Below are 18,105 nucleotides of genomic sequence, written 5' to 3' on the forward strand. Positions count from 1 at the left end.
GTGTGTACGGACCGTCCTGTGGGTGTGTACGGACCGTCCTGTGGTTCTGTACGGACCGTCCTGTGGTTCTGTACGGACCGTCCTGTGGGTGTGTAAGGACCGTCCTGTGGTTTTGTACGGACCGTCCTGTGGCTGTGTACGGACCGTCCTGTGGTTCTGTACGGACCGTCCTGTGGTTCTGTACGGACCGTCCTGTGGGTGTGTACGGACCGTCCTGTGGTTCTGTACGGACCGTCCTGTGGTTGTGTGCGGACCGTCCTGTGGGTGTGTACGGACCTTCCTGTGGGTATGTACGGATCGTCCTGTGGGTGTGTACGGACCGTCCTGTGGGTGTGTACGGACCGTCCTGTGGTTTTGTACGGACCGTCCTGTGGGTGTGTACGGACCGTCCTGTGGTTTTGTACGGACCGTCCTGTGGTTCTGTACGGACCGTCCTGTGGTTGTGTACGGACTGTCCTGTGGCTGTGTAGGGACCGTCCTGTGGTTCTGTACGGACCGTCCTGTGGGTGTGTATGGACCGTCCTGTGGGTGTGTACGGACCGTCCTGTGGGTGTGTACGGACCGTCCTGTGGCTGTGTACGGACCGTCCTGTGGTTCTGTACGGACCATCCTGTGGTTGTGTACGGACCGTCCTGTGGGTGTGTACGGACCGTCCTGTGGTTCTGTACGGACCGTCCTGTGGGTGTCTATGGACCGTCCTGTGGTTCTGTACGGACCGTCCTGTGGGTGTGTACGGACCGTCCTGTGGGTGTGTACGGACCGTCCTGTGGTTTTGTACGGACCGTCCTGTGGGTGTGTACGGACCGTCCTGTGGGTGTGTACGGACCGTCCTGTGGTTCTGTACGGACCGTCCTGTGGGTGTGTACGGACCGTCCTGTGGGTGTGTACGGACCGTCCTGTGGCTGTGTACGGACCGTCCTGTGGTTCTGTACGGACCGTCCTGTGGCTGTGTACGGACCGTCCTGTGGCTGTGTACGGACCGTCCTGTGGGTGTGTACGGACCGTCCTGTGGGTGTGTACGGACCGTCCTGTGGGTGTGTACGGACTGTCCTGTGGTTCTGTACGGACCGTCCTGTGGGTGTGTACGGACCGTCCTGTGGGTGTGTACGGACCGTCCTGTGGGTGTGTACGGACCGTCCTGTGGGTGTGTACGGACCGTCCTGTGGTTCTGTACGGACCGTCCTGTGGTTCTGTACGGACCGTCCTGTGGGTGTGTAAGGACCGTCCTGTGGTTTTGTACGGACCGTCCTGTGGCTGTGTACGGACCGTCCTGTGGTTCTGTACGGACCGTCCTGTGGTTCTGTACGGACCGTCCTGTGGGTGTGTACGGACCGTCCTGTGGTTCTGTACGGACCGTCCTGTGGTTGTGTGCGGACCGTCCTGTGGGTGTGTACGGACCGTCCTGTGGGTATGTACGGATCGTCCTGTGGGTGTGTACGGACCGTCCTGTGGGTGTGTACGGACCGTCCTGTGGTTTTGTACGGACCGTCCTGTGGGTGTGTACGGACCGTCCTGTGGTTTTGTACGGACCGTCCTGTGGTTCTGTACGGACCGTCCTGTGGTTGTGTACGGACTGTCCTGTGGCTGTGTAGGGACCGTCCTGTGGCTGTGTACGGACCGCCCTGTGGGTGTGTACGGACCGTCCTGTGGTTGTGTACGGACCGTCCTGTGGGTGTGTACGGACCGTCCTGTGGCTGTGTACGGACCGTCCTGTGGGTGTGTACGGACCGTCCTGTGGTTCTGTACGGACCGTCCTGTGGTTTTGTACGGACCGTCCTGTGGCTGTGTACGGACCGTCCTGTGGTTCTGTACGGACCGTCCTGTGGCTGTGTACGGACCGTCCTGTGGTTGTGTACGGACCGTCCTGTGGCTGTGTACGGACCGTCCTGTGGTTTTGTACGGACCGTCCTGTGGCTGTGTGCGGACCGTCCTGTGGCTGTGTACGGACCGTCCTGTGGTTTTGTACGGACCGTCCTGTGGTTCTGTACGGACCGTCCTGTGGTTGTGTACGGACCGTCCTGTGGGTGTGTACGGACCGTCCTGTGGTTGTGTACGGACCGTCCTGTGGGTGTGTACGGACCGTCCTGTGGCTGTGTACGGACCGTCCTGTGGTTGTGTACGGACCGTCCAGTGGTTGTGTACGGACCGTCCTGTGGGTGTGTACGGACCGTCCTGTGGTTCTGTACGGACCGTCCTGTGGTTTTGTACGGACCGTCCTGTGGCTGTGTACGGACCGTCCTGTGGTTCTGTACGGACCGTCCTGTGGCTGTGTACGGACCGTCCTGTGGTTGTGTACGGACCGTCCTGTGGCTGTGTACGGACCGTCCTGTGGTTTTGTACGGACCGTCCTGTGGCTGTGTACGGACCGTCCTGTGGTTCTGTACGGACCGTCCTGTGGCTGTGTACGGACCGTCCTGTGGTTGTGTACGGACCGTCCTGTGGCTGTGTACGGACCGCCCTGTGGTTTTGTACGGACCATCCTGTGGTTCTGTACGGACCGTCCTGTGGCTGTGTACGGACCGTCCTGTGGTTCTGTACGGACCGTCCTGTGGCTGTGTACGGACCGTCCTGTGGGTGTGTACGGACCGTCCTGTGGCTGTGTACGGACCGTCCTGTGGGTGTGTACAGACCGTCCTGTGGCTGTGTACGGACCGTCCTGTGGCTGTGTACGGACCGTCCTGTGGGTGTGTACGGACCGTCCTGTGGCTGTGTACGGACCGTCCTGTGGTTGTGTACGGACCGTCCTGTGGGTGTGTACGGACCGTCCTGTGGGTGTGTACGGACCGTCCTGTGGTTGTGTACGGACCGTCCTGTGGGTGTGTACGGACCGTCCTGTGGTTGTGTACGGACCGTCCTGTGGTTCTGTACGGACCGTCCTGTGGCTGTGTACGGACCGTCCTGTGGCTGTGTACGGACCGTCCTGTGGTTGTGTACGGACCGTCCTGTGGTTGTGTACGGACCGTCCTGTGGTTGTGTACGGACCGTCCTGTGGTTGTGTACGGACCGTCCTGTGGGTGTGTACGGACCGTCCTGTGGTTGTGTGCGGACCGTCCTGTGGGTGTGTACGGACCGTCCTGTGGGTGTGTACGGACCGTCCTGTGGGTGTGTACGGACCGTCCTGTGGGTGTGTACGGACCGTCCTGTGGTTGTGTACGGACCGTCCTGTGGTTCTGTATGGACCGTCCTGTGGTTGTGTACGGACCGTCCTGTGGGTGTGTACGGACCGTCCTGTGGTTGTGTGCGGACCGTCCTGTGGGTGTGTACGGACCGTCCTGTGGTTTTGTACGGACCGTCCTGTGGGTGTGTACGGACCGTCCTGTGGTTCTGTACGGACCGTCCTGTGGTTTTGTACGGACCGTCCTGTGGTTCTGTACGGACCGTCCTGTGGTTTTGTACGGACCGTCCTGTGGTTGTGTACGGACCGTCCTGTGGTTCTGTACGGACCGTCCTGTGGTTCTGTACGGACCGTCCTGTGGTTTTGTACGGACCGTCCTGTGGGTGTGTACGTACCGTCCTGTGGTTTTGTACGGACCGTCCTGTGGTTTTGTACGGACCGTCCTGTGGTTGTGTACGGACCGTCCTGTGGTTGTGTACGGACCGTCCTGTGGTTGTGTACGGACCGTCCTGTGGGTGTGTACGGACCGTCCTGTGGTTGTGTGCGGACCGTCCTGTGGGTGTGTACGGACCGTCCTGTGGGTGTGTACGGACCGTCCTTTGGTTGTGTACGGACCGTCCTGTGGTTCTGTACGGACCGTCCTGTGGGTGTGTACGGACCGTCCTGTGGGTGTGTACGGACCGTCCTGTGGGTGTGTACGGACCGTCCTTTGGTTGTGTACGGACCGTCCTGTGGTTCTGTACGGACCGTCCTGTGGTTGTGTACGGACCGTCCTGTGGGTGTGTACGGACCGTCCTGTGGTTGTGTGCGGACCGTCCTGTGGGTGTGTACGGATCGTCCTGTGGTTTTGTACGGACCGTCCTGTGGGTGTGTACGGACCGTCCTGTGGTTCTGTACGGACCGTCCTGTGGTTTTGTACGGACCGTCCTGTGGTTGTGTACGGACCGTCCTGTGGTTCTGTACGGACCGTCCTGTGGTTTTGTACAGACCGTCCTGTGGGTGTGTACGGACCGTCCTGTGGGTGTGTACGGACCGTCCTGTGGTTCTGTACGGACCGTCCTGTGGGTGTGTACGGACCGTCCTGTGGCTGTGTACGGACCGTCCTGTGGGTGTGTACGGACCGTCCTGTGGGTGTGTACGGACCGCCCTGTGGTTTTGTACGGACCATCCTGTGGTTCTGTACGGACCGTCCTGTGGCTGTGTACGGACCGTCCTGTGGTTCTGTACGGACCGTCCTGTGGCTGTGTACGGACCGTCCTGTGGGTGTGTACGGACCGTCCTGTGGCTGTGTACGGACCGTCCTGTGGGTGTGTACAGACCGTCCTGTGGCTGTGTACGGACCGTCCTGTGGCTGTGTACGGACCGTCCTGTGGGTGTGTACGGACCGTCCTGTGGCTGTGTACGGACCGTCCTGTGGGTGTGTACGGACCGTCCTGTGGCTGTGTACGGACCGTCCTGTGGCTGTGTACGGACCGTCCTGTGGGTGTGTACGGACCGTCCTGTGGGTGTGTACGGACCGTCCTGTGGTTGTGTACGGACCGTCCTGTGGGTGTGTACGGACCGTCCTGTGGTTGTGTACGGACCGTCCTGTGGTTCTGTACGGACCGTCCTGTGGCTGTGTACGGACCGTCCTGTGGCTGTGTACGGACCGTCCTGTGGTTGTGTACGGACCGTCCTGTGGTTGTGTACGGACCGTCCTGTGGTTGTGTACGGACCGTCCTGTGGGTGTGTACGGACCGTCCTGTGGTTCTGTACGGACCGTCCTGTGGTTTTGTACGGACCGTCCTGTGGCTGTGTACGGACCGTCCTGTGGGTGTGTACGGACCGTCCTGTGGGTGTGTACGGACCGTCCTGTGGGTGTGTACGGACCGTCCTGTGGGTGTGTACGGACCGTCCTGTGGTTGTGTACGGACCGTCCTGTGGTTCTGTACGGACCGTCCTGTGGTTGTGTACGGACCGTCCTGTGGGTGTGTACGGACCGTCCTGTGGTTGTGTGCGGACCGTCCTGTGGGTGTGTACGGACCGTCCTGTGGTTTTGTACGGACCGTCCTGTGGGTGTGTACGGACCGTCCTGTGGTTCTGTACGGACCGTCCTGTGGTTTTGTACGGACCGTCCTGTGGTTCTGTACGGACCGTCCTGTGGTTTTGTACGGACCGTCCTGTGGTTGTGTACGGACCGTCCTGTGGTTCTGTACGGACCGTCCTGTGGTTCTGTACGGACCGTCCTGTGGTTTTGTACGGACCGTCCTGTGGGTGTGTACGTACCGTCCTGTGGTTTTGTACGGACCGTCCTGTGGTTTTGTACGGACCGTCCTGTGGTTGTGTACGGACCGTCCTGTGGTTGTGTACGGACCGTCCTGTGGTTGTGTACGGACCGTCCTGTGGTTTTGTACGGACCGTCCTGTGGTTGTGTGCGGACCGTCCTGTGGGTGTGTACGGACCGTCCTGTGGGTGTGTACGGACCGTCCTGTGGGTGTGTACGGACCGTCCTTTGGTTGTGTACGGACCGTCCTGTGGTTCTGTACGGACCGTCCTGTGGTTGTGTACGGACCGTCCTGTGGTTCTGTACGGACCGTCCTGTGGTTGTGTGCGGACCGTCCTGTGGGTGTGTACGGATCGTCCTGTGGTTGTGTGCGGACCGTCCTGTGGGTGTGTACGGATCGTCCTGTGGTTTTGTACGGACCGTCCTGTGGGTGTGTACGGACCGTCCTGTGGTTGTGTACGGACCGTCCTGTGGTTCTGTACGGACCGTCCTGTGGTTGTGTACGGACCGTCCTGTGGTTCTGTACGGACCGTCCTGTGGGTGTGTACGGACCGTCCTGTGGTTTTGTACGGACCGTCCTGTGGCTGTGTACGGACCGTCCTGTGGTTCTGTACGGACCGTCCTGTGGTTTTGTACGGACCGTCCTGTGGGTGTGTACGTACCGTCCTGTGGTTTTGTACGGACCGTCCTGTGGTTTTGTACGGACCGTCCTGTGGCTGTGTACGGACCGTCCTGTGGTTGTGTACGGACCGTCCTGTGGTTGTGTACGGACCGTCCTGTGGTTGTGTACGGACCGTCCTGTGGTTGTGTACGGACCGTCCTGTGGTTGTGTACGGACCGTCCTGTGGTTTTGTACGGACCGTCCTGTGGTTTTGTACGGACCGTCCTGTGGGTGTGTAAGGACCGTCCTGTGGTTGTCTACGGACCGTCCTGTCGTTCTGTACGGACCGTCCTGTGGCTGTGTACGGACCGTCCTGTGGCTGTGTACGGACCGTCCTGTGGTTGTGTACGGACCGTCCTGTGGTTGTGTACGGACCGTCCTGTGGTTGTGTACGGACCGTCCTGTGGCTGTGTACGGACCGTCCTGTGGTTGTGTAAGGACCGTCTTTTTGCCGCTGGGCCCCTCGATCTCCTACCTCACGAGGAACAGTCACTATGGTAACCGCTTCCCGCCACGCTATGTATCACGTGTCCTGCGTCGCTTGAGTGATTGGCTGTGGCAGGTGTGGGCGTGGCCCGTCCTCTCCCCGACTCCTCCTTCTGTGTGTCGTCATCAGGTTGCGCCGTCGCCTTTGGTGACGTCATTATCTGCCGACACTGTGCCCAACGTGACTGAGGCAGCATGGCGGAGCCCGCGGTGCAGCTGGCGCAGGGACTGGCGGCGAACGACAAGAAGAGCCGGGACCGGGCGCTGCGAAAACTACGGCGCTTCATGTCCGCCCGGAGCTCCGAGCCGGAGGGTGAGAACCTGCGGGAGTGCGGAGACCGAGGAATGGTGGCCGTGGAGGAGGAGGAGGAGGAAGGGCTGTGTAGGGTGAAGGACCTGTGAAGAGTGGGTGCGGGGGGAGTCCCAGCGGGGGGGTGCTGCACTGGTCACTAACCTGCTCTCTTTGGTCAGGGGGCTTCACGGCTGATGAGTTCTGCAAGATCTGGAAGGGTCTGTTCTACTGTATGTGGATGCAGGACAAACCCCTGCTGCAGGTAAGGTGGGGGTGCTCCGCTTATTTGGGGGTTTTCTCGGTTTATCCGGGGGGGGGGCAGGATGGTTCTGGGAGGGGTGGAGGGGGGGCGCGCCGTGGCCCCTGGGAGGGGTGGAGGGGGGGCGCGCCGCGGCCCCTGGGAGGGGTGGAGGGGGGGCGCGCCGCGGCCCCTGGGAGGGGTGGAGGGGGGGCGCGCCGCGGCCCCTGGGAGGGGTGGAGGGGGGGCGCGCCGCGGCCCCTGGGAGGGGTGGAGGGGGGGCGCGCCGCGGCCCCTGGGAGGGGTGGAGGGGGGGCGCGCCGCGGCCCCTGGGAGGGGTGGAGGGGGGGCCGCGCCGCGGCCCCTGGGAGGGGTGGAGGGGGGGCCGCGCCGTGGCCCGAGGGAGGTTCAGTAATAATGTCGATATTTCCCGTTCTGCAGGAGGAGCTGGCGGTCACCATGGCACATCTGGTCCACGCCCTGCAGTCCCGGCCCTCCCGTATGTATGGCCCGGACCCCGTGTTTTGCTCACTCTTCTTCTCCTTCTTCTCATCCTCATTCTGGGTCCTTCTCTCCGCAGAGAATCTTTTCATCCGTAGTTTTTGGCAGACGTTGAACCGCGAGTGGAACGGTATTGATCGTCTGCGGCTGGACAAGTTCTACACGGTGAGGAGCATGCGGTCATGTGACTGTGCTGAGGGGGATAATAATCTGCTTTATATAGCGCCAACGTATACCGCAGCGCTTTACAATTCAGAGGTTTCTATACAACGGTCATAAGTAACATAGATAACAATACAATAATGGAAGCGCCGATAATGACGGCCTGCTGTAAGAGCTGACAATCTACAATGAGGTGGGGTGACAGAGTACAGGGGCTCATGTACAGTGATGGGAATGGGGGGAGATAAAGGTTGGCTGGGGTAGTCGTCAGCCGGTATTTGTGGTGCTTTTGGGAGTGATGGAGTTTGATGGAGAGTTATGTTCAGAGAGATAGTGAATGGACTACATATGGAAGGACTTCGATTAGGGAACGTGATAGGTCGCCCCAAACAGATGTGTTTTGAGGGAGCGCCTAAAACTGTGTAAGTTGTGGTTAGTTCTAATTTCTTGGGGTAGAGCATTCCAGAGAATTGGTGCAGCTCAGGAGAAGTATTGGGGCCAGGAGTGGGAGGTACGGATTAGTGTGGATGTTATCGGAAGGGTAGGTGACAGACAGAAATGAGGGAGGAGATGTAAGGGGGGGCCGCACTGTGGAGAGCTTTGTGGGTGAGAACAAGTACTTTGAATTGTATCCTGTAATGAATGGGCAGCCAGTGTAACGACTGGCGAAAAGCGGACACGTCCGAGTAACGATTAGCCAGATGGACGACCCTGGCTGCTGCATTAAGGATGGACTGGAGAGGGGAAAGTCGAGTGAGGGGGAGGCCAATTAATAGAGCGTTACAGTAGTTCAGGCGGGAGTGGATTAGGGCGACAGTGAGGGTTTTTGTTGTCTCCATGGTGAGAAAAGGGCGGATTCTAGAGATGTTCTTTAGGTGTAAGCGGCACGAGCGGGCAAGAGATTGTATGTGGGAGGTGAAGGAGAGATCGGAGTCAAACATAACACCCAGACAGCGTGCCTGCTGCCGGGGTGTTATTATGGTGCCACCCACGGAGAGGGAAATGTCAGATTTAGGGAGGTTAGTAGATGGCGGGAGCGGAAGAAGTTCAGTTTTGGAGATGTTGAGTTTCAGATAGAGAGCGGACATGATGTTAGAGACTGCGGACAGACAGTCAGTGGCGTTCTGTAGTACAGCGGGGGTAAGGTCAGGGGCTGACGTGTATAGTTGTGTGTCATCAGCATAAAGATGGTACTGAAAGCCAAATCTGCTGATGGTCTGTCCAATTGGGGCCGTGTAGAGGGAGAAGAGAAGGGGGCCAAGGACTGAGCCCTGAGGCACCCCGACAGTGAGAGGAAGAGGAGATGAAGTGGAGCCGGAGAACAGAACACTGAAGGAGCGCTCAGAAAGATAGGAAGAGAACCAGGAGAGAGCAGTGTCCTTAATGCCTAGTGACTGGAGCCTAGAGAGTAGGAGAGGGTGGTCAACAGTGTCGAAAGCTGCAGAAAGATCGAGGAGAATGAGCAGAGAGTGGTCACCGTTACATTTTGCTGTCAGAAGGTCATTGGTCACCTTGATGAGTGCAGTTTCTGTTGAATGTAGGGGGCGGAAACCGGACTGTGAAGGGTCTAGGAGGGAGTGAGTGGAGAGGTAACGGGTAAGGCGGGAGTAGATCAGGCGCTCCAGGAGTTTAGAGATGAAGGGGAGATTGGAGACCGGTCTGTAGTTGTTTGTGCAGGATGGGTCAAGGGTGGTTTTTTTTAGTAATGGAGTAATGATAGAGTGTTTGAAGGAGGAGGGGAAAATGCCAGAGGAGAGGGAGAGATTAAAAATTGTAGTTAGGTGAGTTGTGACGACTGGAGAGAGAGACTGGAGGAGGTGTGAGGGAATGGGGTCAGTAGTGCATGTAGTCGGACGAGAAGAGGAGAGGAGCTTGGAGACTTCTTCTTCTGTGATGGGATCGAATGTGGAGAGTGAGCCAGGGGAGATGCAGGGAGGAATGGGAGTCATTGCACTTGGTGTCTGGGAGCGGATTTCCTGACGGATATTGTCTATTTTCTCTATAAAGTGGGAGGCCAGGTCATCAGCACAAATGTCTGTGATAGGGGCTTGTGCTTTTGGTCTGAGGAGGGAGTGAAAGCTGTTAAAAAGTTTCTTGGGGTTGGTGGATAGTGAGGAGATCAGGGTGGTGAAGTAGGACTGTTTGGTGAGGTGAAGGGCAGAGTTATAGGTCCTTAACATAAATGTGAAGTGTATGAAGTCTTCTGGGGTGCGAGTTTTCCTCCATAAGCGTTCAGCACTCCTAGAGCATCGCTGGAGAAATCGGGTTTGCGATGTGAGCCAGGGCTGTTTCACTCTGTGTTTGGAGGTTCTGAGGGTGAGGGGCGCTACTTGGTCTAGGGGGCTTCTGAGAGCGAATGAGGGTTAACCGCAGGAGAGACTATATGGAGAATATCCACAATAGAGGTCTCACAGAAGTCCCTCCTATTCTTAAAAATGTACCTTTATTAAATCTCAATAAAAACCTTAATACATAAATACATTAACATAACACCACAAGAAGAAAAACAACCAGGGGGGTGCCTATCCCTTTACTGGCCTGTCTCAACCTGCCTACTTGCGGAGGTTGGCACCCTAATCCTGCGCAGCTCGATGGTTCGCCCTGCTCACCCTGCTGGGCCCTGTAGTGGCAGGGGGTGAGGAAGATGATGAATAGGCAGGTGAGAAAGAAAGAGATGTGTGTGTGCAATATACTGTGCGTACTAAAATGATTTCTTCTTGGCTTTGTTAGCTAGGTGATTACTGTGCTTTGCCAACAGAAATGATGGTTCAGAATGTCCTAGATTATGTAGATATCGCTAGTACACCCTTGCAGATTAGCTATATTTTTAATTTATACCAAATAGCCTGTTTCAATGCTTTTTAATGCAAAAATATCTTTCTATGCCCTCATTATTCTAGGCTTAGATAGTGCAACAGAGAAAAATACACTGCACATATAGCTATTCTCCTATATAGAAATATCACTTCAGCTGATATGTGTAGTACATATCTGTGGACCTACGTTAGATATAATGCCACATGTTTACTACCATAAATTGTGCACGCATGGATGGCTGCAGAACAACCATTGAGGTAACAAGAGAGCAATTGCACACACATCGGCCAGAAAACTATAACAACAACCCAAAGAAACAAAAACCATCACCTTAAAAGCAGTCAGATATATCATGAACAGATGGCGACTCACAATACACATAACCAATTGGTCATGTATTAGATTCATACAGTCAAGTCAAATATTGACTCCCAAGACACATATCCCATTAGTGCCTGTACCAGGTTGAGATCAATTTGGTATCACATCGCAAGGGGGACTGTCCCTACCATTTTACTGCATCTATTCATCTCTGGCTGGCATACGCAGTAATGAGATAAGTACCTCGGTTTCCATTTTTCTCCTGATGAACCTGGTACAGGCACTAATGGGATATGTGTCTTGGGAGTCAATATTTGACTTGACTGTATGAATCTAATACATGACCAATTGGTTATGTGTATTGTGAGTCGCCATCTGTTCATGATATATCTGACTGCTTATAAGGTGATGGTTTTTGTTTCTTTGGGTGGTTGTTATAGTTTTCTGGCCGATGTGTGTGCAATTGCTCTCTTGTTACCTCAATGGTTGTTCTGCAGCCATCCATGCGTGCACAATTTATGGTAGTAAACGTGTGGCATTATATCTAACGTAGGTCCACAGATATGTACTACACATATTAGCTGAAGTGATATTTCTATATAGGAGAATAGCTATATGTGCATTGAAACAGGCTATCTATTTGGTATAAATGAAAAATATACCTAATCTGCAAGGGTGTACTAGCGATATCTACATAATCTAGGACATTCTGAACCATCATTTCTGTTGGCAAAGCACAGTAATCACCTAGCTAACAAAGCCAAGAAGAAATCATTTTAGTACGCACAGTATATTGCACACACACATCTCTTTCTTTCTCACCTGCCTATTCATCATCTTCCTCACCCCCTGCCACTACAGGGCCCAGCAGGGTGAGCAGGGCGAGCCATCGAGCTGCGCAGGATTAGGGTGCCAACCTCCGCAAGTAGGCAGGTTGAGACAGGCCAGTATAGGGATAGGCACCCCCCTGGTTGTTTTTCTTCTTGTGGTGTTATGTTAATGTATTTATGTATTAAGGTTTTTATTGAGATTTAATAAAGGTACATTTTTAAGAATAGGAGGGACTTCTGTGAGACAAATACTAATAATCCCTCTGCTCTAAATTACCTTCAATCTACATTTATCCACAATAGAGAACGCCTGCTCCCACAATTCCCTTCTCTTGTGGCAGTGGGCGGCTGTTCCAGCCAAAGTGCCGTCTACAGCCTCCCCAGATACATTCTCCTCCTCTAATAGAAGACGCCGGCCAAATACACCGCTTTACCAGATTATCCGGATCGGTCTACCTGGTTGGCATCCAACAGTTGGTCATGGTAGATCCGCTGCTACTCCATCTTTGGCTTTGAACTTGTCTGGGACTCTAGTAGCGTGAATGTACACATGAGCGTCAAAAAAAGTAGGACCGCTACTGTCAATCTTGTGTGTATTATGGAGTCACAATCTGGAGTGGTATCAGTAACTTAGTGATAACACATGTACCCTCCCATCCCACCGGCAGTTCTGGATAAGCCCCCATTCCACACATCCACCGTAGGTCAGCCCAGCTACCGTCTGATCCAGAAGGACATGGCCTCGTACCACACTAGTGGTGGGTCTGCGGTACGAGGAACCTAAGTGCTTTAGGTTAATGGTACCCGTTAAACTCTGGAAGCTCATGTCATTTTCGGGGTGCGTGCTTACTCCATTGGCCTTTATCAGGAAGGGCTCCAGGAACGAGTCTTTGGAAGTATAAGGTTGGGGAGTCATAGTGTTGTTTACAACAGGTTGGTCCCTGATATACTTACTATAAGTGTCCTTATCGGTCCGTGGCCACCGGCATATTTATGCCCATCGCATATAGTCCTGCGTCCATAACAGACGGGTTCTCCATGGTTTAAGGGAAGACAGTTATCAGGCTTGGGCTATGTGCACACGTTGCAGAATCTAAGCAGAATTTTCCTCATCAAAACCAGACTCTCTTGCCAGGAAATCCGCTCGCGTTTTTCTAGCGGGTTTTTTTGTGTGTGTGTTTTATTGTGCATTTGTCGCATTTTTCTCGTTTGTTTTTTTTTTTTTTTTCATGTTTCCCAATACAATTATATAGCAGCAAAATCTCCGCAATTCTGCAAAATGAATGAACATGCTTCATTTTTTCCCTCGATGCATTTCCACTGTGGAAAAAAAACGCAGCATGGGCACAACAATGTGGAGTTCCATTAAAAATGATGTGATGCGTTCTATAAGCGTTTCCGCAGCGGAAAAAAAAGCTTAAAAAACGCAACATGGGCACATAGCCTAACAAGTGAGACCGGAGCGAACTGTACAACATTTGGAGACATCCTCTGGTTGTAAGAGTCGGTCTAGTAAGGAGGCTTCTACCCCTACTGTCTCTATCCTCAGGGTACAGGAGGGTGGTAGGTCCAGTGTTCCACCCCACCATCCTCCAGGACTCAGTCACACCCATAGCCAGTACTGGCAGTGTGACCCATACGGACCTTTGGGCGACTCTATAGCTCCACTCCACCCTAGGGCAGGAGACCATGTTACACCGGTCTAATCTATAACGGACTGCAGAGTCTGGGATATTAACCCCTTTCTGTCATTGGACGTACTATTCCGTCCATGTGGGGTGGGCCCTACTTCCCAAGGACGGAATAGTACGTCCAGCACGATCGGCCGCGCTCACGGGGGGAGCGCGGCCGGGTGTCAGCTGACTATCGCAGCTGACATCCGGCACTATGTGCCAGGAGCGGTCACGGACCGCCCCCGGCACATTAACCCCCGGCACACCGCGATCAAACATGATCGCAGTGTACCGGCGGTATAGGGAAGCATCGCGCAGGGAGGGGGCTCCCTGCGGGCTTCCCTGAGACCCCCGGAGCAACGCGATGTGATCGTGTTGCTCCGAGGGTCTCCTACGTCCTTCCTCGCTGCAGGCCCCGGATCCAAGATGGCCGCAGCATCCGGGTCCTGCAGGGAGGGAGGTGGCTTACCGAGTGCCTGCTCAGTGCAGACGCTGGTAAGCCTGCAGCCCTGTCAGTGAGATTGGTGATCTGACAGAGTGCTGTGCACACTGTCAGATCACCGATCTGTAATGTCCCCCCCTGGGACAAAGTAAAAAAGTTACAAAAAAATGTCCACATGTGTAAAAAAAAAAAAAAATAAAAATAAAAAAAAAAAATTCCCATAAATACATTTCTTTATCTAAATAAAAAAAAAAAATCAAACAATGAAAGCACACATATTTAGTATCGCCGCGTCCGTAACGACCCGACCTATAAAACTACATAACTAGTTAACCCCTTCAGTGAACACCGTAAAAAAAAAAAAAAAAAAAAAAAACCCGAGGCAAAAAACAACACTTTATTCTCATACCGCCAATCAAAAAGTGGAATAACACGCGATCAAAAAGACGGATATAAATAACCATGGTACCGCTGAAAACGTCATCTTGTCCCGCAAGAAACGATCCGCCATACAGCATCATCAGCAAAAAAATAAAAAAGTTATAGTCCTCAGAATAAAGCGATGCCAAAATAATTTTTTCTATAAAATAGTTTTTATCGTATAAAAGCGCCAAAACATAAAAAAATGAGATAAATGAGGTATCGCTGTAATCGTACTGACCCGAAGAATAAAACTGCTTTATCAATTTTACCAAACGCGGAACGGTATAAACGCCTCTCCAAAAGAAATTAATGAATAGCTGGTTTTTGATCATTCTGCCTCACAAAAATCGGAATAAAAAGCGATCAAAAAATCTCCCGTGCCCGAACATGTTACCAATAAAAACGTCAACTCGTCCCGCAAAAAACAAGACCTCACATGACTCTGTGGACTCAAATATGGAAAAATTACAGCTCTCAAAATGTGGTAAAGCAAAAAATATTTTTTGCAATAAAAAGCTTCTTTCAGTGTGTGACGGCTGCCAATCATAAAAATCCGCTAAATAACCCGCTATAAAAGTAAATCAATCCCCCCTTCATCACCCGCTTAGGCTACGTTCACACTTGCGTTGTGCGCCGCAGCGTCAGCGACGCAACGCACAACGCAGGAACACCGCATGCACAACGCTGCGTTTTGCGACGCATGCGTCCTTTTTTTGCTTGATTTTGTACGCACAAAAAATGCAACTTGCTGCGTCCTCTGCGCCATGACGCGTGCGCCGCAGTGACGCATGCGTCGCAAAACGCAAGTGCAACGCATGTCCATGCGCCCCCATGTTAAATATAGGGGCACATGACGCATGCGGCGACGCTGCGGCGCAGAACGCTAATGTGAACGTAGCCTTAGTTAGGGAAAAATTAAAAAATTTATTTATTTCCATTTTCCCGTTAGGGCTAGGGTTGGGGCTAGGGTTAGGGCTACATTTAGGGTTGGGGCTAAAGTTAGGGTTTGGATTACATTTACGGTTGGGAATAGGGTTGGGATTAGGGTTAGGGGTGTGTCTGGGTTAGAGGTGTGGTTAGGGTTACCGTTGGGATTAGGGTTAGGGGTGTGTTTGGATTAGGGTTTCAGTTATAATTGGGGGTTTCCACTGTTTCGGCACATCAGGGGCTCTCCAAATGTGACATGGCGTCCGATCTCAATTCCAGCCAATTCTGCGTTGAAAAAGTAAAACAGTGCTCCTTCCCTTCCAAGCTCTCCTGTGCGCCCAAACAGGGGTTTACCCCAACATATGGGGTATCAGCGTACTCGGAACACATTGGAGAACAACTTTTGGGGTCCAATTTCTCCTGTTACCCTTGGGAAAATACAAAACTGGGGCTAAAAAATAATTTTTGTGGAAAAAAAAAAATATTTTTTATTTGCATGGCTCTGCGTTATAAACTGTAGTGAAACACTAGGGGGTTCAAAGCTCTCACAACACATCTAGATGAGTTCCTTAGGGGGTCTACTTTCCAAAATGGTGTCACTTGTGGGGGGTTTCTACTGTTTAGGTACATTAGGGGCTCTGCAAACGCAATGTCACGCCTGCAGACCATTCCATCTAAGTCTGCATTCCAAATGGTGCTCCTTCCCTTCCGAGCCCTCCCATGCGCCCAAACGGTGGTTCCCCCCCACATATGGGGTATCAGCGTACTCGGAACACATTGGAGAACAACTTTTGGGGTCCAATTTCTCCTGTTACCATTGGGAAAATACAAAACTGGGGGCTAAAAAATAATTTTGGGGGGAAATTTTTTATTTTTTTATTTTCACGGCTCTGCGTTATAAACTGTAGTGAAACACTTGGGGGTTCAAAGTTCTCACAACACAACTAGATAAGTTCCTTGGGGGGTCTACTTTCCAAAATGGTGTCACTTGTGGGTTTTTTTACTGTTTAGGTACATCAGGGGCTCTGCAAATGCAATGTGACGCCTGCAGACCATTCCATCTAAGTCTGCATTCCAAATGGCGCTCCTTCCCTTCCGAGCTCTGTCATGCGCCCAAACGGTGGTTCCCCCCCACATATGGGGTATCAGCGTACTCAGGACAAATTGGACAACAACTTTTGGGGTCCAATTTCTCCTGTTACCCTCGGGAAAATACAAAACGGGGCTAAAATATAATTTTTGTGGGAAAAAATTTTTTGTTTTATTTTTACAGCTCTGCATTATAAACTTCTGTGAAGCACTTGGTGGGTCAAAGTGCTCACCACACCTCTAGATAAGTTCCTTAGGGGGTCTACTTTTTAAAATGGTGTCACTTGTAGGGAGTTTCAATGTTTAGGCACATCAGGGGCTCTCCAAACGCAACATGGCGTCCCATCTCAATTCCAGTCAATTTTGCATTGAAAAGTCAAATGGCGCTCCTTCCCTTCCGAGCTCTGCCATGCGCCCAAACAGTGGTTTACCCCCACATATGGGGTATCAGCGTACTCAGGACAAATTGTATAACATCTTTTGGGGTCCATTTTCTCCTGTTACCCTGGGTAAAATAAAACAAATTGGAGCTGAATTAAATTTTGTGTGAAAAAAAGTTAAATGTTCATTTTTATTTAAACATTCCAAAAATTCCTGTGAAACACATAAAGGGTTTATAAACTTCTTGAATGTGGTTTTGAGCACCTTGAGGGGTGCAGTTTTTAGAATGGTGTCACACTTGGTTATTTTCTATCATATAGACCCCTCAAAATGACTTCAAATGTGATGTGGTCCCTAAAAAAAAAATGGTGTTGTAAAAATGAGAAATTTCTGGTCAACTTTTAACCCTTATAACTCCCTAACAAAAAAAAATTTTGGTTCCAAAATGATGCTGATGTAAAGTAGACATGTGGGAAATGTTATTTATTAAGTATTTTGTGTGACATATCTCTGTGATTTAAGGGCATAAAAATTCAAAGTTGGAAAATTGCAAAATTTTCTAAATTTTCACCAAATTTCCATTTTTTTCACAAATAAACGCAGGTAATATCAAATAAATTTTACCACTATCATGAAGTACAATATGTCACGAGAAAACAATGTCAGAATCACCAGGATCTGTGCAAGCGTTCCAGAGTTATAACCTCATAAAGGGACAGTGGTCAGAATTGTAAAAATTTGCCCGGTCCATAACGTGCAAACCACCCTTGGGGGTGAAGGGGTTAAAGTCTTAACTCTCCCCATTCTTCAAAGCCAAAATAAGGCACAGGGTGCGTCCGCCTCATTCGGTGGCTTCCTTGGGTCAGCTGTCTGTAGTGTGAGGTGTGGATCTAGCTGGGCTTTTTCTCAAGCTTTATGGCTGTCTCCGCTGTCAGCAGACCTTGGAAGGATCCATTAATTTGAGGCTCGGGCTCTCCGGATTTGTCTTTGACCACCACCCAGTCTCCGGGCTGCAGGGGGCAGAACCTGGAGGACAATGGTAAACTCGAGCGCATGTGTCAGACAAGCGTTTTGTAAGTGCAATAAAATAAGAAGACGGTCTATCATGTTGTATCTGGAGCTGCTGTGGAACATACAACCCTCGCCTAGGGGCCGACCCAATAGCGCCTCATATGGGCTGACGCCTGTCTTTGTGTTGGGAGCATACCTGATTGAGAAGTGCAAGGGGCAAGCATTCCGTCCATGGTCAGCCCGTTCCAGCCATGACGTTCTGGATCTTCAGTTTCAGGCTATGTGCACATGTTGCAGATTTCCTGCAGATCTGCAGCTTTTTTTTCCGCGCAGAAATGCTGCAGATCTGCAACTGATTTACAGTACAATGTAAAACAATGGCAAAAAAAAATGCTGTTAATGCTGCGGAAAAATGTGCGGGGGAAAAATCAGCAGATTCAAAAAAGGACCATGTCAATTCTTTGTGCAGATCT

The 18,105-nt window shown here is 52.2% G+C and overlaps 2 protein-coding genes across 7 annotated transcripts in view; one reads left to right on the forward strand and one right to left on the reverse strand.

Annotated features, from left to right (window-relative positions):
• HSF2BP (heat shock transcription factor 2 binding protein) overlaps window positions 1–6,616 on the reverse strand; it is a 217,361-nt gene extending 210,745 nt beyond the window's left edge. For 5 of the 6 annotated variants that reach the window (XR_013223640.1, XR_013223642.1, XR_013223641.1 and 2 more), the window contains exon 1: window positions 6,515–6,613. The gene's annotated coding sequence lies outside the window, so the exon portion shown is untranslated. Of the gene's footprint in view, window positions 1–6,514 lie in introns of all 6 variants that reach the window. The other variant, XM_077293543.1, reaches the window with a different exon arrangement.
• Window positions 6,617–6,699: 83 nt separating this feature from the next.
• The window catches only part of LOC143814880 (ribosomal RNA processing protein 1 homolog A-like), a 29,703-nt gene continuing 18,297 nt past the window's right edge, over window positions 6,700–18,105 (forward strand). The window contains exons 1-4 of the mRNA XM_077293541.1: window positions 6,700–6,838; window positions 6,997–7,079; window positions 7,497–7,554; window positions 7,636–7,721. Of these exons, the coding sequence (XP_077149656.1) occupies window positions 6,721–6,838; window positions 6,997–7,079; window positions 7,497–7,554; window positions 7,636–7,721 (345 nt within the window). The 5' untranslated portion in view covers window positions 6,700–6,720. The remainder of the gene's footprint in view (window positions 6,839–6,996; window positions 7,080–7,496; window positions 7,555–7,635; window positions 7,722–18,105) is intronic.

The sequence above is a fragment of the Ranitomeya variabilis genome, chromosome 3, assembly GCF_051348905.1.
Source record: "Ranitomeya variabilis isolate aRanVar5 chromosome 3, aRanVar5.hap1, whole genome shotgun sequence".
Taxonomy (NCBI): domain Eukaryota; kingdom Metazoa; phylum Chordata; class Amphibia; order Anura; family Dendrobatidae; genus Ranitomeya; species Ranitomeya variabilis.